Source organism: Orcinus orca, chromosome 12, assembly GCF_937001465.1.
Source record: "Orcinus orca chromosome 12, mOrcOrc1.1, whole genome shotgun sequence".
NCBI classification, from domain to species: Eukaryota; Metazoa; Chordata; class Mammalia; order Artiodactyla; family Delphinidae; genus Orcinus; species Orcinus orca.
In genome coordinates this window covers 50,959,920-50,982,096 of record NC_064570.1, presented here as the reverse complement: position 1 = coordinate 50,982,096, position 22,177 = coordinate 50,959,920, and the positions used below count along the sequence as shown (strand labels likewise).

The 22,177-nt window shown below is 40.2% G+C and overlaps 1 protein-coding gene across 3 annotated transcripts in view; it reads left to right on the top strand.

Moving 5' to 3' along the window:
• The window catches only part of SOBP (sine oculis binding protein homolog), a 159,341-nt gene that overhangs the window by 31,168 nt on the left and 105,996 nt on the right, over positions 1-22,177 (top strand). For all 3 annotated transcript variants that reach the window (XM_033418731.2, XM_004264758.3, XM_033418730.2), the window contains exon 4: positions 11,378-11,529. In XM_033418731.2, the coding sequence (XP_033274622.1) occupies positions 11,378-11,529 (152 nt within the window). The remainder of the gene's footprint in view (positions 1-11,377; positions 11,530-22,177) is intronic.

Below are 22,177 nucleotides of genomic sequence, written 5' to 3'. Positions count from 1 at the left end.
GTTCTGGCACGTGATGTCCCATCACATTCCCAAGTAGGGATTGGCATGGGGCCCCTTCAGAGAGCCCCTCCATCATTCATCATTCTCATTCAAGAAATCTAAATGAATATTTTAAGATGGGAAGGTGAAGAGGGGAGTAAATTATCTTTTTGACAGTGTTCCAGTGAGTTCATCTTGGTTCTTTTAACAAATTTAGTTGAGTGAAGTTCTTCCCAATCTTCAGTCTGCTGAAGGAGACTGAAGAGGAGGGGCTGAGGAGGAGACAGTGGTGCTTGATGCGAAGGCTTTACCCTCCCCACGTGTCCCTTTGACCCCCTGGTCTCTAGCCTGTCAGTTCCCCTCCCCTAGGATGGTAGCCCCAGCAGGTATGCTGCTTAGTAGAACCGCCTGGAATGCTGAGAGGTGGGACTTGATGTGCTGGTCAGTCACAGTGGGGCTGCTTATACCTGCTTTGTGGTCACCAAGCACACCTGGCTCCTGTGACACCCCCAGTGGTGACAGAGCCCCGGGAGCAGGCCTGGTTTTCCCACGGTCCTTTTCTACTGCATGTTGGCATTTTATGCTAGGGGCAGCCATGGAAACCTCCTTGAGGATTGGGATCGTGTCTGTCTTCTTTGCCAGTGTATTTGCAGTCCCTAGTATAGTGCCTGGCACAAAGTAGAGTAAATAAATGAATCCTTTGTCTACAATTAAGGTTCCCCCTCTGGGGGGATTTGTCAACCACTGCGGGGCCCATTAAGTGTAATTAATGGGACAGCCAGATTTCAGAAGGGGAAATGAGCCCTTCAGATAAATAGTGGGTAACGGGTATACTTTTCCTGCGCTGAAGTCCTATATAAAGCAGCTTGACCCTTTAGTCCTAATATGCTGCTATTTGCGTTTCTTTGGAGATGATGCCCCTCTATGCAGGGCAGTGGCTTGGAATTGCTTTTCCAGCAGTGATGCATGTGCTCGTGCACACTTTTTGACCTTGCTCCCTTGTCCCTAATCATGTGCATTTGTTGGCTAGATGCTGGGACTCAGTGTGTGGACTTTAGCCATGTAGGAGAGAAAGGTCCGGTGGAGAGCAAACCCATCATTGTCCCAGGGCACCTGAGATTGGACAGAGGGTCAAATCCAGGACTCAGGGATGGGGGACAAGAGTTTACTCAAGCTTCTTTTCCATTGCAACCAGCCAGTGAACATGAATTATCCAGTCTATTAAGAGCAGTGTTACTCTCCCATTGCCTTATTATTGATTTCTGCCATTTTCTCTGTAGGACTTTACAGGTAAAGGGTTGCCTTCTCTGTATATGATGGCTATAGCAGACACCACAGGACTTAGTGGACCATGGGTGTCTTTGTTCAGTCTGGTGGTGTTTATTGAGGGCTGGTGGGTGTTGGTCAGCAAACCCAGCACTGGCCACACGGCTGCTGGACTTGTCCTTCTGCCCAGTGCAGACAAAACTCCTGGCAATGAAGGATCCAATTCTGGGCAACAGAGGAGAAACCTTCCTCATAATTAATGGCCCACATGGAAGTGCTCATGCTTCAGCACTAATGTAGGGTAGTAGAGCAGAACATCCCAGGGAGACATCCTTAGAAATCCAGTCTTGTGGATTCTCTCTGAAAATACCTGTCCCTGGTCAAATTTGTGAAATACAGCCATTCTTATCTCCCTCTTGAAGATTTCTAATTACACATTGGTGGAGCCCAAAAGTCTTACAGTAAAGAACTTGTTGTTCAGCCCAGTGTTTTCCATGCATATTTGACCATGGAAGTCTTTAAAAAAATAACACCCCTTTAAGTATCCCATAGTATTAGTGTTCTGTGGGGGGTGTATTTTGGGAAATGTTGCATAGAGGATTCTGGGTTTTCCTTACTCTTAAGTTCTATCCTCTTCCTTTCTTATTCCAGCTTCTTAGGGTGGGTACATAGGGAAGACAGACTCTCTATAATGAGTACTGAGACGTGGAGGTGAGACTGTCAAGGAGACTTATCAGAAGTCCCTACTCTGGCTAATCAATGAAAGTATTTAAGTTAATGTCAAGGAGCTGCAGACACATGTGCTTAGTAGCGTCTGTTAAAGAATCCAAGTTTAGTATGGTATTCAAGAGAGAATTACTATTTTGTGACATTATGGGATCTCTCCTTTTATTACCTTCTTTGTTTGAATGTTGAAAAAATAAGTGAGGAAGGGACACTGGAAGTAAAGCAAATTCACTTTGAATTTGACTACAGAGTCAATTTTCACAAAGAACTCTTTGGACTTTTCCCTGGTATGCTTTGACTAGAGACACAGGTAGAAGAATTCTCTGAATTTGGGTGAGTTACATTCTTATATTTTGGTGATTGTTTAGGTCTCACTTTTAAATCTGTCCTTTCCTTTTCATTTCTACTGTTAGAAATGTTATTCTACGGGTTCAGAACTTCATCTCCTTTCCTCTGCATCCATCCATCCATCCATCCATCCATCCTTTTATTCATTCATTCAACATAGCTTAAGCATTGCTATGTACTAGTCACTGAACACACAAAAGTGAATGAGTCATTGAGGCTGCTCTCATGTTGCTTTTTTCTAAGATGTGGAACAAGATTCCAGTCTTCTTTTTTTTTTGCGGTACGCGGGCCTCTCACTGCCGTGGCCTCTCCCGTTGCGGAGCACAGGCTCTGGACGCGCAGGCTCAGCGGCCATGGCTCACGGGCCCAGCCGCTCCGCAGCATATGGGATCTTCCCGGACCGGGGCACGAACCCGTGTCCCCTGCATTGGCAGGCGGACTCTCAACCACTGCGCCACCAGGGAAGCCCCCGGTCTTCTGAATTCTGATCCACCCTGCTGGGGTAACATTTCTCAGCCCATCTCTGCTCCTGTCATGTCCTGTGAGAAATGTTTGGGAGCTCCTCATTACCTGTGGAATGAAGAGGAACCCCTCCCACCCCAGAGCAAGATGATATTCAAGGGACTCCTCATGCAGGCCCCACAGCCCCAGTCTAATTCCTACTTTTCTCTTCATGCAGTTGTAGTGGCTGAGCTGCTGCAGGGCTCCTCCCCATCCTTGAGTGTGTCTGCCACTTCCTGGCTCCTGCTGGTCCTCTGTCCTTTCCCTCCTTCTCTTGAACTTTCTCCCGCTCCAAATCCTTCAAGACCCAACTCAGAAGCTGTGCTCTCTAGGCTCGAAGAGGCTTCTGAACTCCTCTCTTATCACATTCTCCCTGTCAAATGATGGGTCACACACTTTTCTGCCTGTTCTCTTGGGAGCAGGGCCATGTCCTAGTCAACTCATCGTTCTTGACCAGTGACATAACACAGGGACCTGCACCTGGATGTAAATGTTTAATTCATTTTGAAGTCACATCTTTTACAAATATGTGTGTGTATGTGACCTGTATATATATATGTATGTGTGTATGTATGTATGTATACACACACACACACATATATATACACACCATGTATATGTATCATATACATAAATAATTTAAAATCAGCTAGAAAACTTCCATTAGAAAATTGAAAATGAATTTTAAATTCCATCATTGTCCTGTCATTTTGTGTAATATGTGCTCATTCCTTTTACATGCTGGAACCAAATTTTAGTTTATATATAACAATTTAGATTTTATTTTGGGGTTAAGTACTACCCTATTTAGAGGGGTGTTGACTATTTAAAATCTTGAAATCACTTCAAATAATTCTATTTCCAAAAGAAAAATAGGGATAATTTTAGGTACTATAAAGAATCATAAGTGTATGGAACTGCTATCATTTAACTGCATCTCTCCTTTTAATGAGAAATAAGTGCAATAAAACTGTATTAATTCAGACTCTATTCTTTGGCAATTTTTGATAGTTCAGTTACCAAGGTGGCAGACATTTTCAGTTGTTCCTATGATATTTCTTAAAAGAGCAAACTTCTCAGGTGTGTGGAAAGATCCACCCATGTGTGGATAGTTGATGTGATAATTACAAAGAATTCCCGTCTATTAATTACAGAATATCTGGCAGTACAGTGATATATTTGGCAACACCCTGTCAACTATTAATTCAAATTAAGTAATTTTAAAAAAGAATAAATGTAAGTGAAGCTTTTATTAAATCTAATGGCTTTATTCTTCAATAAATTTAACCAATTACTGGGTTTCTCTTTGTATTCAGAGTTAGTGAGTCTGCAGATGTCATCTATTGGTGGGGGATGTGATTGAAGAGACTGGCGCCTGCTTATTGGGCCTCTCCAGATTGCAGACAGCTGACACCTACCCTTTTTTTTAACATCTTTATTGGAGTATGATTGCTTTACCATGGTGTGTTAGTTTCTGCTGTGTAACAAAGTGAATCAGCTATACATATACATATATCGCCATATCTCCTCCCTCTTGCATCTCCCTCCCACCCTCCCTATCCCACTCAGCTAGGGGGTCACAAAGCACGGAGCTGATCTCCCTGTGCCATGCGCCTGCTTCCCACTAGCTATCTATTTTACATTTGGTAGTGTATATATGTCCATGCCTCTCTCTCGCTTTGTCACAGCTTACCCTTCCCACTCCCTGTTTCCTCAAGTGCATTCTCTACATCTGTGTCTTTATTCCTGTCCTGCCCCTAGGTTCTTCAGAACCACTTTTTTTTTTTTTTAGATTCCATATATATGTGTTAGCATACGGTATTTGTTTTTCTCTTCCTCACTTACTTTACTCTGTATGACAGACTCTAGGTCCATCCATCTCACTACAAATAACTCAATTTTGTTTCTTTTTATGGCTGAGTAATATTCCATTGTATATATGTGCCACATCATCTTTATCCATTCATCTGTAGATGGACACTTAGGTTGGTTCCATGTCCTGGCTATTGTAAATAGAGCTGCAATGAACATTGTGGTACAGGACTCTATTTGAATTATGGTTTTCTCAGGGTATATGCCCGGTAGTGGGATTGTTGGGTTGTATGGCAGTCCTATTTTTAGTTTTTTAAGGAACCTCCATACTGTTCTCCACAGTGGCTGTATCAATTTACATTCCCACCAACAGTGCAAGAGGATTCCCTTTTCTCCACACCCTCTCCAGCATTTATTGTTTGTAGATTTTTTGATGATGGCCATTCTGACTGGTGTGAGGTGATACCTCATGGTAGTTTTGATTTGCATTTCTCTAATGATTAGTGATGTTGAGCATCCTTTCATGTGTTTGTTGGCAATCTGTATATCTTCTTTGGAGAAATGTCTATTTAGGTCTTCTGCCCATTTTTGGATTGGGTTGTTTGTTTTTTTGATATTGAGCTGCATGAGCTGCTTGTAAATTAATTACTTTGTCAGTTAATTAATTAATTAACTGACAAAGTAATTAATTAATTAATCCTTTGTCAGTTGCTTCATTTGCAAATATTTTCTCCCATTCTGAGGGTTGTCTTTTCGTCTTGTTTATGTTTTCCTTTGCTGTGACACCTACCCTTTTCTTATGGCTCTAATTGCCAGTAATTCTAAGGAAGGCTCATTTACATGAAGAATGTGTCTACTTTCTCTGGATTGATGCTCACCACAGCTAGAGTTACAGTGGGCATTACTATCCCTTAAGTGACTTACCCACATCACACAACTAGAAGGGGCAGTATTAATACTTTCACCCGTTTCCTCTGTCTCCATCTCTCCATACTCCATCACAATGTCTTTCAAATAATAGTGACTTAGGTTCACAAAGGAGTATATATTTGTTACCTCATTTGCTTAACAAAAAGTCACCCCCTTGAGCTGTAATAAGTGGATCTGCCTGTTGCTTTTCTTTTCTAGAGATCCCTAGCGATATGCCATTCCTCCCACCTCCTTCAACTTCCACGGTGCTTTAAATTCACATCTAAAAGTCATTCTGGAAATATCTGACATTGTGCTACAGTATGATCAGGCAGTAGTTTTTCTGTCCACTCTGCCTTTACTTGGCAGCCCTCAGCTTGCTCTACCTATATGCCCAGGGCTAGACATTAGCAAATTAGTGACCAGAGGCTTCTTTTGTCCTAGCCTCTCCCATCTCTGCCCTCCTCTTTCTCATTGGAGCCCTGTCCTTAGCCCTTCTCATCACTCTCTGTGAAAACTTGTTCTTCAGAAAGAATCACTCATTTTAAAGCATAAATCACTATAGACAAATACATATCGAGCCTTCTTGCTTTCAGGGAATTTGTGTTTTAATAGGATATAAGAAATATTTAGCCCAGGAAATTACTCTCTAATGGTAGAATTAAATTTTTGTGAGCAGTTGAGGATACTTTTTGAAGCTAGGATATTCTTATTGGCATCTTTGAAGTTACACATGTAAGTGGTTCCCCACTTCACCCACATGGAAAGTCAGTCTTATTCATGTCCTGCTGTGACTGCCCTCCCTTACAAAAGAAAAAGCTGGGAAGAGTATTGCTTGCCTGTGAGTAGAATGACTGCTTCCTGAGATCCAGGTATATTGGTTCTGTCTCAGCATTTAATGTTCAAGTGGCACTTGCTGGTGAAAGTTCAGACAGAATGTTTGCAGCAAATCCAAGTCTCATAGTCATAAAGAAGTAAAGGCTTGCACTGTGGGCCTTTAACTTGTTTTTTAAAAAATCAGTCAACAAATATCGATTAACACTTCAGGTGTCTCCTCAAAGACTTTTTGACCATTTGGTTCCATTTTCTTTGTCTATTAGTGTGTCATGGAGCAGTGTGCTGTGTAAGTAGCAGAGTCTGTGACACCTTTTAGTCCTTTTTGTGGAGGGACGTCTGTGTGGATGGTGCATAATCTCACCAATTTAGAAAGGCTGTGGTCTCTAAGGTGTAGTGGTCAAGAGCTTGGGCTCTAGAGCCAGATGCCCTGGGCTTCATCTTGGCTTTGGTTTGTACTGGCTGTGTGATTTGGAGCAAATCACTTAATCTCTAAACCTCACTTTCCCCATCTGCACAATGGGGATAATGTTAGTGCCTGCCTGCGGGGTAGTGGCTGTGATTAAGACTAACTGATGGATTTAAAGAATTTAGCACTGTGCCTGGCACCTATTAAATAGTAAATAATGGCTAACTATCATTATTTTCCTTTTGACTCAGTGGTCCAGATTTTCGCAGGGTCTCCCTTATGTTTATTTCTGGAACACAGGGAATTGTACAAAAGCTTCTATAGGACTCTTAAATTAGAGTCTCTATAATATAGAGACTTTTAAATCAGACTGCCTTAAAGTTTTTGGAATTCAATTATTACAAGAAGGGCTGCAAAGAAAGCGAACTTTAATCCTAGTTTTTTGCCTGCCTTTCAGGCCATGTCTTTATTCTGTTCTTAAATATACCTTCTTCAACAAATAGATTGATAGAGTGTTACCTGTGCTTTCATCTCATGGCGTGGAGAACACACAGGAATCACTTCAGATTGTCTTGCAGCTTGTCTCATATAATTCAAGTCTTGAAATGATTATCTGGACATGTGCATTCTAGGAACTGTTGGAAGAGAGAAATATCACCAGCAGATACTTTCAGACTTTTTTCCTCAGTCTTGGATTCCCATGAAAGTTACAGAGGGGTGGTAAATCTACAGTTTAATCACTTGGGGTTCGTTAAGGCCCACCTGACTTTATTTGGGCTCTGGTCAGGTAAGCTAGTATGCATGTTCATAGCCAATTAAAATGCCCCTAGAATGGCCATCCTTATTTTTAAGTCACCAGATAAAGCAGTCTCTCAAACAGCTTCAGCAAGGCATTCCACAAATGCTTGACTTCATACTTCTCTGCACTATGATAAATAAATACAATTTTGATTTTATCTCAGAGTAATTAATCTAAATTTCTCCTTCTGGGGTGTAAAGTAGAATAATGTTCTATAGCTCTTTGAACATTAGATTGGAAAGATAATGCCCTAAATATTTTGCTTAATTAAATCCAAAAGAGGTGGTACAAACTTTTCATGATTAACTGAAACATGCATATTTTGACTGATGCATATTTATATGATATTATCATATGAAAAATGTATTATGTTATATAAACTGTTCACTTTGGGAATGTGATATAATGCTGTAAGCATTTTGCATTTGTTGCTGCATTGTTCGTTATGAAAAATACACAGGCTAATAATGGCTGTAAGGAAAGATCTGTTACGTGAATTTTCTTTGAGGCAATCTCATCTCTAATGGCCGGGACCTTTTGCCTAAATATAAGAAATCAGGTTTTTCCCTAGTTTGAAGAAATATTTTTTAAATAAAAAAGTTTTGAAAGCAGATAAGGTTCAGAAAGCTAAAGGGCTGGGCCCTTTATTTTGCTAATATAAAGCATGCACACGATTCCTGGGTTTCAGATTAAAAAAAAAAAAAGATGCGGTTGTTGAAATGAACCTATCCCCTTGGCTTTAAGCACTTAAGAAGAGCTCACTTTTCTAGGGGTGCAGTCATATCGTTTAAGATGGGGCACCATCTCATGTCTGGTGGCAGAATTTTGAGCTAAGTTTTAGCTGACAAAATTAACTTTAATAATCACAGTTCTTTCTTAATTTCTTAAATATATTAATAAAAATGACTTTTATAAGACTAGAATATCTGAGATATCTGTAAATGTTTTCTTTTTGGAACTTTTGGAACGATCCCTTTATCAGACGCTTCTTTGGAGCATTAGCTATTGATAGCAGTTTGGTGACAGAAAAGGAGGTATCTGATGGAAGTTTTCTAAAGGGTTTGCCTTTATGAAACAGAATTTTATGAAAAAAGGATGGGGATACTGAATTATTTAACAAGGCAGATTCTAACCACCATCCTAAGAGTTTTCCAACTGCCAGATACAAAAGTACGCAATTTCTTTTGTCTCATCTTCCCGTTTTGTTACTTTGTAGTACAAATGATTTATAAAAATAACCTGCTTTAAAATTCTCCTTTTTGTTTATTTGTTATCTCTGTTGTAAGAAACTATCCTTGCCTCCCCTAAAAAAAAGACAAGTAGGTCTGTGTGGTGATGATGGAGTAAAGTGGGAGAAAGACCCGTGAGTGGCCTTTTTGCCCCAGGCATCATTCCTTCAGGCCAGGCCAGAGCTCAGGCCCGCTGCCCAGTCTTCTTATAGCTTTGCTCTCCACCCTCTGTCATTCTCAGTTTTAGTCTATGATAGTTAAAGGTCTAGGACTAAAACACTTAACATTTATTTTCCCCCAAAGCAGACTATTGAAAGGAAGAAACCGAAAGGGGAAACCTAATGCGTGTTCTAAAGTGGATCCTTGGGAAGTGGGGTCTCCTCGTTGAATTCTGTGGCCAAATAATTTCCCCCATAAAATCTTTTTTTCCTTACAGATTTCACCAGAATCAAGCTTATTGCCAACGGATCATTTGTGAGAGTTCTGCTGTATCATATTCTTTTTCAGGAATTTAAGATTTTAAAGCAGCTAATGGATTGGGAAAATAGAAACTATTAGTGCTAGTTAGTTTAGTAATGATAGATGATTATTTTCTAAATGTAGTCTTTCTAATTTAATTTTTAAAACTCCTCCATACTCTAAGGTAAATTATAGAGTCTTGTTAATTTTTCATACCATGTAAAATGTCTGTAGGTAGACAGATGCCATATTAGAAATCATACAAAATATAAATAAATCTTTTTTTGAATAGAATAAATTATTAAACACAGTCATTGTATGACATTTGAATTCATGTTATGACTCCATTTAAAGAAAGTTATTTTATCAAAAATGTTTGATTAACATCAAAGGTTGCCTTTTACACTGTCTCATTTGATAATTAACAATAAATTACAACATGTAATTTGTGAAATAAAAATGATCATTAAAATGACAACACTTATTCCATTAAGGTAAATAAAATGCTTTACATAGTTCTGAGTGATGACACTCAGGGGGAAAAAATGCCGTTATCACTGCACTACAAATTAGTTTGCTTCTAATTTTGCAGGCTGATGACCGCACTGCCTCAAACCAAATCTTTTCCCTGGAAATGGAATGATTGCATGACAGACTCTATGAACCATGAATATGTCAACAACTCACGGACCAGGCCTTGCTTAGCAATTAGTCTTTGGGGGATTTTATTCAGAAATCAGACAACAGTATACCAGAGCTTATTGGGGATTTTATGATTACCAGTCATGTCTGGAGCATGAGTCTGGGTTAGTACAAAAAAATTGATAAAGGAGGAAGAGATGCACCTAATAGTGGCAATCAGTCATACACACACACACACACACAGTCAATGGGGAAGACTGAGGAAACGTAAGATATAGTGAAAGCCCCTAGGAGGCAGCAAGAAAATATTTCTTAGACTTCTACTTGTAGTCTCTCCTACAGTCACTCCCTGTAAAGAGACCACTGTTTCCCAGACTTCAGTCATTTGAATATCACCATCACATTTTTGTTATAGCGTCTTACCACCTGCACTATGATTTCCTCAATATATTTTATTAACTGACTCACTTTAAAAGCCTTTCTTTGTTTTAAGCAGTAGTATTTGTGATATCCTGGGCTTGTTGTGCTAGTAAAATTTGTTTTCTTCTCTTACAAAGGAAAAGAAATACAGTAGTTTAAATATTGAAAATATCTGCATACCACCTAACATTATTCTGAGCATTCCCATGACATGGGTGGCAGGTGCTACAGGAGCTACAAGGACCACCAGTCTGGCTGAGAATGATCTGGGCAGATGTGTGACCTCAGGCCTCATGGCTGACACCCCCATTACCATTCCTCCATCCAGGGACCACGAACCATATCACATGGAGGGGAATTTAAATCAGGCCTGCGCCTCCCCGAGGACAGCAGTGTGGGAAGGCTGTATCACAGCAGACTGTTGTGTGAGCCAGGATGGTGCCTTTTCATCGTGAGAAGATGGCCACTCACATCTTTCCTTTCTTTGAGTAACTGTATCACTCGGGAACCATTATATTGCAGGAGTAAACAACACCCCCTTTCATGTAACAGTACTAGGGAACAGGTCAAGATTGAGCCTGGCTCCTGACTGTCCAAGTTCACATGAGGGCATCACATTTGTAGGTTAGCACTGGGCAACCCACCCAGTGTGAATCTTGTAGGCTGTCAGCAGTACCTTTGAAGAAACGGGTCTCTTTACAAGCTTCATTAGTACTGAGCCTGGTTTAACCAGGCAGAATAAGCATTTGTACCAGGATACCAAGTGCAAGGAATCCTCATGGCTCTGCAGTCATGCTCTGGTTTTTAAATAAATGATGTCTTTTGGAAACTTAGGAGACAACCAAAAAAAAAGAAAAGAAAGAAAAGAAAAAGAAAAAAGCACTGAGTCTTCCCACCAAGAGCTGGCTATCTACTAGGTCAGAAAGTGGTGAGGTACTGAAATTAAGAACAGACCTCAAGTAGCTCTGTGAGGTTCAGGATGTGTCTAAGTTTGAAGGGATGTTTGCTTCTGATATGAACATTTTTCTTATACTTTTATTATAGAAGATGATGTGTCAAATGTACAAATAATGTGTGCCTGGTGCCAGAAAGTGGGAATCAAGCGCTATTCCCTGAGTATGGGAAGTGAGGTGAAAAGCTTCTGCAGCGAGAAGTGCTTTGCGGCCTGCCGACGAGCCTACTTCAAGAGAAATAAGGTAAGAGCACCATAGAGAGAGGCGGCCCACTCAGGCCTCACCACCCTGTGCGCATGCGCCTCTTAGCTTCTAGCCGAAATCACTGCGCACCCCGTACTTTTATTCTTTCTGTTTTGTCTGTTCTCTTTCTCTGTCATGCTTAACCTTCTGGAATAAGGAACCCTCTTCTAATGTGTAACCTGCCCTTCAGTTTCTCTTGTCTTGGTGTTTGAATTCTGAGAGGGTGAATGAATCTGATGAGGACATGGTGGTCGCAGCTGGTATCCTAAGTTACAGTGTCTCTCCAGCAGTAGAGTACTAGACTAGGGTCCATGAAAGATAAGTGGTAGAGATTTCTTATCAAGGCTGAGAAACTAGCCACAGAAGCATGGCCAGAAAGCTTTAGTCCACTCAGTTTTATACTTGTTCCCATTGCGAATATTGCTCTAGCTCTTTCCAAAATCTGATCCACAAATTCTAATCAAGAAAAATGTCAAGTCTTTCTTGACACGTTACATTAAAGTTGATTGATATTGAGAAAAGATGAAATAATGAATACATGAACCAACCTTGCTCACACAGCCAAGCGTTTGTGAGAATCATGGTGGATGAACACAGGAACAGCCATAGTTATGGTTTCTTTGTTTGTTTTGTTTTATTTGTTTTAAGACATCTCAGATATAAAAATGTCCTTTTAGAATAGCATTAGCCACCATTGATGGGAAATGGAATGCATGATGTCTTTACAATCAACACACACATACACACACAGCTAATTTCTTAATCTTTTAAGAACCGCTATTGCATTTTGCCACCAATTACTGAAATAAATTGCTAGTTCTTGATTATTTTCCATTGATCTGTAAATTTTCCTTAATTCATAAAATCATCCACATTTTGCTAAGCATTTCCATTTCCATAATATAAGATCAAAATCTGTCCTTCTTTGAAGCAAACAATTGCTACTTTTTTAAAGTCTTATTTGTAATCCTGAAATGCTAATTTTGTGCTCACTGCATTGCAAGAAGCACTGTTGCAGCAAATTATCTACTGCAAATTTGGGTCACATTATTCTGCCAAAAAACATAATGCCGAAAGAATTAGGCTGCAGAATTCAGCGGGGTGGAATTTTAGGAGCAGTCTCTAAGAATTAGGCTCATAATCTTCACTGGAACAGGGAGGCAAGTAAGGAAATTGTCTGGAATTCTTTTGGGACAGTCAACAGTTCACTTTCCCTTGGGAGGGGCCGGTGAAGCTTCAGAGGAGGGTAGTTAGAGCAACGCATGGGAGACACGTTTTGTTTTAATATAGGGGGATTAAAATGATCTCTGAGACCCTGGGGCTCCCGTTTTTAATGCTGAGCACTGGGGTAACAATCACAAGAGTGGACCCAGTGCTTTCATCTTCAAAGCCTTACTTACCACAACAAAATACTTTGCATTCCATCCCAGAAGATGGCTATAGAACAGGGGTTTTTGTTTCTTTATGATTCTGAAGGGTTATGTGTCTGAATCTTGATGGACTGCCTGTAGTGAATAAAATCAAGCAAGATGAATTTGTCACAATCCCTGTGATACATGTTACACTTTGCATAGTGATCCAACTTTTTAAGCCTTTGATGAAAGGCACCTGTTTCAATTTGAAAAAGCAGTTCATAATAATATATATGTATAATATATATCATATATACAATGTGTACATGTTTGTAATTATAAAGTTTAAGGTCAAACTGAGTTTAAACTTCCACAGCATACAGTTTTGAAAAATAGATAACTGGGAGCCAAGATAGGAATTAGTATTTGGAATACTTATAGTAGGTAAAGTCAGCAAGGGGAGAAAGACCATTACTTTTCACTTCCTGCAAGGAGTTATTGGGGTAGTTCTTTGAACATCCTGCAAAACCTGGGAGTCGCAGTGGCTTGAAGTTTAGCCAGTGACTTTGAGAGCTGATCCCAGCAGCCCATTAGTGTACATACAATACCTGTCTTCTCTGCAATCTTCATGCTTATTTATGTATTCCAAAGCTCTGCCACACTAGACATTCTCGTTTTTCAGATAGAGAAATAAACTGGTCACATCGCTTGCTGGATTCTTTTTTTTTTTTTTAATTTTAAGAGTGTTATCTCTGCAACAATATCCTATTGTATTACAATAAACATGTACAGCTGCTGCATTTCTGTTAACTGATAGGATTTTGTGGTCATTTCATTTAGGGCTTGGGTTTCCTAATGGATTGTATTAGATACCAGTCTCCATCCTGCCATTTCTAAGAACTGCTGTAATAAGCCCCAGGGTGTTCCCCACTGAAGACAATAGCAAATAGCTACTTCTGTTCTTGTATCATTTGACAAAGTCTTTAGTCCTCATTATTAAAACTGTGGACTTTCTTAATCTTAGAAAGAGGGCAGAATTCTTCCCATCCCTACCTAAAAGATTTTCTGGCTAAATTCTACAATTTTAAATAATGAGAACTGGGTGGAAAACAGTGAATAATGTGTATGCAGAACAGAATTTTGCCTTAGGTATAATGTAGAATCTAAAAAAACATGTAAAATTAACTATGCTGTAAATTATGCTTTATAATGACAGCCCGCTTCTTGGTGGATAGCATGCTGGGATCTAAAAATGGTCTCTAAGTTGAACCCAAATCGCATGCATAACTTTACAAAGAAAAATCCTAGTAGAAAAGGTAGCTAATTAGGAGCAGTATTCAGCTGACCTCTGTTTTGTGTCTGAGCAACACCTGCATTTGTGAATGTAATTTGGACAGCTGTGCCTGTGCTTCCCCTGCTATCCTCGTCACAAATGCTCGGGGATAGAGGCAGGAACTGCTTTTCTGCTAAAAACAAGGACAAAAATAGCCCAGCTCTCAAAATGAAGGCCCACTGAAAACTGGCTCTTTAAATTTCATTTGCTTCTCAAACCTTTTTCCAGAGGTCTCTGTGTTTGTTTGATGGAGTAGGTTAAGAATGTCACATCCCTCTCTCCTAAACCCTGGTGCTGTGAAGTAAGGTGGGATGGACTGAAGCCAAGTTAACCTTTTATGCCATATAGGTTATATCTTTAAACCAATTTAAAATTTAATTCGAAGAGTAGTTTGGATTACTGTAAGTATGTACACTTTCTTCAGAATACTTCTGCTAGAACTGTGAGTCACAGCTGTATTCATTTAAGGAACCTAACTACTAGCGTACACAATTCAGGATGTTGGCTCTAAGAAGTGTACAGTATTAATTCATAATCATATTTCGTAGAATCCTTATCCCCATCAGGTCCAATTGCTGACTCAAAAGTGTTTGAAACAACGGGTAAGAAAAATACTTTTGTAGTCTATGGCATCAGCCGAACAATGGGATGTCAGTCTCATTACTTAATGCACTGGAGACTTTTCAGGGACCTAATAGCTCATTCTCTTCCCAGCCCCTTCTTGAGGCCACAAGTAGAGAAGAACTTGAGAACATTTCTAACCTAGTGATTTGCCTAGGAGTTGGAAAGTTGTGGACTCCTTAGTGGTTTTGCAAGAGATGCTGAAGTGTTTAGTCCAACTAATACCGGTTTTACTCTGCACAATAACAGACACAAAAATATTTTTTCCTAAGGGAGTGATGCCTTGTAACCATTATCCCACTTAAAACAAGAGTAACAAACGAGGTCACAAATAGTAGTCATTTCCAAATATCCTGTGTTTGATCTTTTTCCTTCTGCACAGGAAATATCCTGTTGTCTAAACTGATGCCCACAAATCAAGCAAGAAATCAAAATTCAAGACAGGTGTCCAACGCAGGCAATGTAAAGAATGGTTGTTTTCTTTCCTTGTTCAGATACCAAATTTATAGTGTTCTTTGTGGATTAGTGGCATCGATACTTTAATAATAGACACAAATTCCTAACAGTACCAAAGTTTGCTTCCTCGTTCTAGTTTTTCCATAACTTGAGACAAGAATAGATGGAAATACTTATTCAATATCACAGTGTTGCTGTTCCTCCACAGACTATAGGGGAAAGAAACCTATGTAGATAATAGATAAAGATGAATTAAAAATAAAAAGGTTATATAGATAGAAACAACATTTGCAGATGATATCATTAAGATCTAACAATCATGATAATAATAACAAATGTTCAACAAGGGGAATATTGTCTAATAAGCATTTCCTTTACTTTCAAACTATATCCCTGGATACACAGCATGTATCATCATATTATTTGGAGTTACATTTTATTTAGACTATTGGTCTTTTTATTAAACTTGAATATATCCTGGGGAAGATTCTCAGTTTCAAACTTCATTACAGAACCTACTAGTGCAAAAGAAATGTGTAACAATTGCCTTGTTAATCTTGTGATTAACCTGTCTACTTTTTTTCCTTTAAACACCTGCAAGATTTAATTTGCAAAATGGCTATCATTCATGAAGGTTTAGGGAAGGACATTAAATTACTTGTAATTAATGTCCCCTGACTGCCTGAAGCTCAAGCCACAGACTTGCTTTTGCCAGTTGTTTGCAAATATTCTTGATTGACAGGAATGCTTAGGGAGCACTGGATTTCTTCCTGTGGATTCACCGTGATTTTACGGGGTGCTAGTGAGCCTGTTGGGTCTGTCTACCTTCACCCTGCCCTGGGGGATGATTGCTTTGCTTCTGCAGTGTCTGTGCTGCAAGCCTGCCCACTGCCTGCACATAGCATGGCCTCTGCCTTTAATCTGCAGGCCAGTGGCTGAGTTAGTTCCCTTTTGGTTGCAGCAAACAGGGGTGTCCTCTGGAAGCTTTGGGGAAAGAACAACAAACCCACCTGTTTTCTTGTTCTCTCATATTTTGAAATATGGGATGGAATGTTGATGAGCTGCTGCAAATGAGAACCTATGAAAAAAGCACCAGCAGAGGGGAGGGACGGTGTTAGTCCTTTGAAACAAATTCAGGGTGGGGGGTAGAACAGGAGAATTCTGGCCAGAGAAATAAGATGCAGGTCAGGTTAAAGTGATGCCTGGGCTCTTGAAGAAAGGCAGAAAGTGTCCCAGGACAGAGCTTCTGCAGGCCAGGTGGGACACAATGCCCTAGGAAGCCATCGATCAGAAGCCTGGGGGAGAGGCATGTGATCTTGTGTTTACCAGAACACTTGACCACCACTTGGGAAACACTGGTCTAAGGAATTCCCAGAACACAAACAGAATGGGGCAAGCGAGTTTGTACTGAAAGAAAGGAATAGCAGCCACGTCTAGTTTTGAATGGGCTACATTTGGGGAGGTTGTGGGGGAAACAGAGAAATAAGTTTAATCTGTTACCCAGAATAGATGTCAACTTCTGAGTAACAGTAGATATTTTAGATTAAATGTGAAGAGATGATTAAAACTCCAAATAGCTTCAAGCCCCAATACTATTTCTTTCCAATGAGCAGAAGGAAGAGGGAGTACTTTTCATAGATCTGAATCTGGTCACCTGGAGAGCAATACACAGGGCTATTGACATAGATGCTTGAATGTTAATTTCGGTCAGTCTCTGGCCATCCCGGTGATAGCTCCTGCTATACACTTAAAGCAAGTTTTTCTCATCTGAACTGCCGGTAATTATCCAATCCATCTCAAAGGCACGCTCCCTTTTAACATTAAGCACAGTGTCAGATTGCATCAGCTGCATTGTGCTCTGGTGACTGGGCTGCAGAGTGATGAATGTGCTTGCTTCCAGTTCATAGTCCAGTGTCTGTCTGGGTAGTGGGCAGTTCAGGGAAACAGGTGATCAGGAAGGGATCTAGTTATCTGGGACCTGCATTCTCCTTATTGATCCAGTCATTGTCTTGCCGACTTTCTCACCTTGCTGCTAACAGTGTTCAGGTTTATCTGAAGAATGAGCTTTTAAAGAATTATCTAACGGGTCATTTTCATGTGCTTCTCCAGTCATAAGCTATGTGCAGCACAGAGTCTCTTTGTGCCTGATTTTAAAAGGAAGGTGTCATGAGACCTTACTAGTAATGACTAGAGGGGAGAGGAGTTTCTAAGAGTGCTTAGTGCACTGTCTAGATAAACCAAGAGAGATGATTGTGCATTTTCGTGGGATTGTAGTTATGCTCTGTTAATTCAAATGCTTTGTTAAAAATGTTAACTGTCTAAAAAAGTGCATGCATAAGACAGGCCAGGTGGCTTGCTATGAGATATTTTAAGATAGTAGCTTGAGTCCAGAATTTCTCTCATATACTTTTTCAATGTCTGGTCATAAAACCTAGTACACCCAAGAGGGCCATATGCAGGAGATGCAAACTATAGGCATGCTCGTGTTTATTTTTATTTCTCCCCCATCTCAGTACCTCTGGATAGCTTTTGTACACATAAGCAAAAGTGTGAACTGGGCAAGCCAAGTGCAATTCTTTGTTCCTTGGGCTCTTTGCTCTTTGTTCTTATTATCACAGATTAGGAAGGAATAAAGAAAATCTTGCTACAGAAGGCCACTTAATTTCTGCCCCAGCCGCTCAGACTGAGAATGGGAAATTCCCTAAGTTACAATCCACTCATAGGGTGGCCATGCACACAGCGGAATCTAATGTCTCCTGACAGACTGCCTTTGGAGGTTACAAAGCCAGTGTGTTGCATTCTCTGTAAACACAGGCTGTGGGCCAGAGCGGGGCACTACTACAAGCTCTAGAAGGCAGATCAATGGTTTAATGAATCCATAAAAGATGCTTGAACTCTGCAATTTACTGAGCACTCTAGTTAAATGAAACTCCTGTAGTCTTTAACAAAGATAGAGATAATCAACGGCTGGAGATAGAAGCCAGTGTCCAGTAATCACAACCTCCCAGAATTTGTGTTGTTGTCTCATTGCTAACAGAGGGTTAGTCAGGTCCAGCCTTTGGAGCGCACCACATCTCTATTGATATTTTCTGAATGTTTGAGCTGAATTTGGCCCGGAGATAACATAAGTGTAGTAGCGTTACTTCTGTGAGAACTATTTGTAAAAGCTGTGGAATATTAATTAAATTAACATTTTCTTAAGGCAGTGAGATTAAGCTTAAGAATGGTGAGCTTGACATGTGTTGTCTTTGTAAGGCATCCTGATGATGAAAAGTAAATAGGTGAAGAAAATTCTTTCTTGATTAAGTCCTTAAAATGTCAAATTGCATAGTGTTAAAAGAGCCCTGATTAATCCTTCTGTGGTACAATATTCCTCATTAGTTTGCTATGGTTAAGGGTTAACCTCTCCTATTATAAATTCAGATATTAATATATTTTCTGCTTAACTCATCTTCTAATAGAAGAAAATACAGTTAGTAGATATATATTTTTTACTTCCAAATGTGCCTTGGAAACATTACACTGATTTATGAGAGAGCTTTGGAAGCATGTAGAAAAATTCCTTCATAAATATGTTGAAATGTATTTAAAAGTATTTAACCACTTTTGACTGTGGAAAAACAACTGCCTTGACTTTGAAATTATTATTTTTTTCCACAGAGATAGTAGAATTTATGACATAAATGAAAGACTTTGCATCCAATTTTTGTCACACAAACTTAAACTGAGTGTTTCACTTTCTTAACTAGCTCATTAGTATCAAGAGAGCAGGCTTCTACCCCAATAAGTATATTTTGGGGGTTCAGTGTGGAATAGGAGTTTTGAGGTATGATGACTGCTAGTCTGCTTCACAGGCCTCTGCCAAACATTCCGTGATAAAGTGGTGATTTCTATATGGATCCAATAAATGATGTGTTATCTTGTATTCTGTTCTGATAGAATGATTTCATATTACTTAAAATATGGCGAGCAGTTCTGTGACTGCACATCCAACTCTTTATAAGAAGAACCTTTGAAGGCCCTGACCCTTTCTGTGGTCATTTGTAGGACTGTATGTGTCATAAGTTGGAGCAATTTAAGTTGTTGGTTTTAAAGGATTTAGAGATACAGAGACCCAGGAGTAGGTGAGGTAAAGCTGGGCAAGTAGCTAAAGACAAGGGGGATTTGTCCAACCAGAGATGAGTGCCTCTGTGCTGCTCTTTTGTTTGTTTTTAAGAGAGAGAGAAAAAAAAAACCTTGTTACTTATTCATCCATTCATTCTTAGAAAATAAAATGAAAAGATATATTAAGCTCTTATAATGTGCTAGGTACTGTTTTAGGTTTGGTGGACACATCCTTGAACAAGAGAAAAATCCCTGCCTTAAAGGGACTTGCATTCCATTCTCTAAGGAAGATGGATAATATACAGGTTAAAAATATGTATACATCTAACACAATTTCAGGTAGTGATAAATGCTATGAAGAAAAAGCAGGGTGAGGAAATGGCTAGTGACGAGGTGCTGTTTTGTATCTGATGGTCACAGAAGTTATCTTTGAGGAGGTGATGTGTGGGTAGGGACAGAATGAAGTGAGGGAGCTAGTCAAGTGAAGAGCTTGTAGCAGAGGGTTCCAGAGAGGAGGGGGAGCAAGTGAAAGGCAGAGGTCCTCAGGCAGGAACAGGCTGGGCATTTTTGAGCAACAGCAAGAAGGTCAGAGTGTCTGGAGTTGAATGACCAAGGTGGTTAGGGGCCAGATCATGCAGGCTGGAGAGGTAATAGTTCGGATTTCATTCTAAGTGTGACGGCAGCTATTCGGAGGTGTTGAGTAGGGTACGTGACATGACCTGATTTTTGTTGTTGATTGGATCTCTGTCATAATACGTTTAAGATCCTGGATGGAAAGGGGATTTGGAGAGTAAGAAAGGCAACAGCATTCCCATCAAAGTTGGGTGTGTCTGGCAATAGAAAACTAAAAATATCATATTCACTGAATTATTCATTGGTAGTTATGAAACATTTCCCAGTAGCAAAAGTATGTTGAACCAATTTAGGTTTCTTTTTCTTTCTTTCTTTCTTTCTTTCTTTTGGCAAACTGTGGGAAGAAATGAACGGAGGATGGACGTTGCTGGTTAAATGTTCTGACACAGCAATTTTCTTTCTGTAGGGTTGACAGGGCTTGCTTCCAACCTAGTGGGGAGGTTTAGGCCTCAGGAGGCAAACTCAAGCTCCACGGAGAAGCCAGCTCTTGCTCTGGGAGACCTATAGCATATGCTGGTCTTCTCAAGCTCTACCCCTCAAAGTAGCATGAGGCAAAGGAGATGGTAACTTTGAAGGGGCCATCTTTGGATTAAATCACTCTAAAGTTTATTTTATTCTAAGAGTAGACCTAATTTGGTGATTATGTACTTTTAGGGTGTATCAGGATTTTTAACGCAAATAACAGAAGATCCAACTCAAACTGATTTAATCAATGAAACGTATCTTTTATCTGATGAAACTGTAGAGTCCTAAGCTACAGTATGCTTCAGGGTAGGTTGGTCCTGCAGTGCAGTGATCTTATCATGGTCTTATTTCTTCCCATCTCTGTATTCTTCTGTATAGAGTGTTGGCCATATTATAATGCAAGCTCCCCAGAGGCCATGGATGGCTGCTAGCAGCAATCAGGGCTATATGCCTCCTTGTTCACATCCAATAGAAGACAGAGTGCCTGTGCCCTAGCATTCCGAGCAGGAGTCTTGAAATTCACACTCATTGTCTGTGCTTAGATCACATGCTCATGCCTGAATTTGGCATATGACCAGGGCAATGGATGTTTGAATTAGCCTGAGCCAATCAGGGCTTCCTTCTGACATTGGAGTTGGGCTCATTTTCCTCTAAAGCCCATGGGAAGCTGCATGGGGGAAGAGAAGCTACCAGAATGAAAATCTGGAAAGTGTTTAAACAAGGAAGAGGTCAGAGTGATGGCTGACGGTAGGTACCAGCAAATGCCCACTAGAGAGGAGAGGTGATCTCATGAGGTTGAATTCTTTACACAGTGAATGTGTCATGCCCATCGACTTTTGTCATGTGGAAGGACTTTGAAACCCATGTGTGGATTGAAAGTTAAAAACGTGGTTAACATTCATCATAGGGCCCTTAGATGAACTACCTCTTCTACCCAGGACCAGCTGCTTTGACAAACCCGATAATTAGAATGTTGGTTTTAGTGCCAGGACCAAAGTGCTGACTCTTTCTATTCTTTTTGGAGTCTATAGAACATGAGATTGCACAGAGCTAAGACAAAGGGATTGTAGTTAGCTGTTAGATATACTCATTTAGGAAGAGGAACAAGGGTGCAGTTAGAACAGCAGATAACCCAGCATGTAGTTTCATCAGTGTAAGTGGCTTGGGAGATGTTGGCCAAGGACCATATTGGATGTGGGGACGCAGATGCCTGGGACTAGATGGGTGATGGGATGAGGCTACTGTTCCCCATCAAGAGTTAGCCTGCTCGCCCACATTTAAGGCACTTTCTGTGTGGCTGAAAACTGTGTCTGCTAAACAGAAGGGAAAGGAGAGTGTTCAAACAAATTGTGGTTTAGTCTGAGGCTGAATACATCAAGTTCAGGTGGCCAAAGAGCAGAGACCTTGGAGGCTGCAGCTTTCACAGTAATTAATTAATTAATTCAACAAATATTTGTCAAGCAGCTACTATGTGCCAGACACTGCGCTAGTCGTTGGAACTATAGTGGCAAAAAACAACAACAAAAAAACTCCTGGTTCCTGCCCTCATGAAGCTTACACTCCAGTGGGGGACCGCTATTTATTTAAATAATAACACAGATGTGAAATTGCCACTGTGGCAATTGCTGTGATGGTGTGGGCACAGTGCTGTGAGGGCCTCTTATAGGGAGATTTGACTAATCAG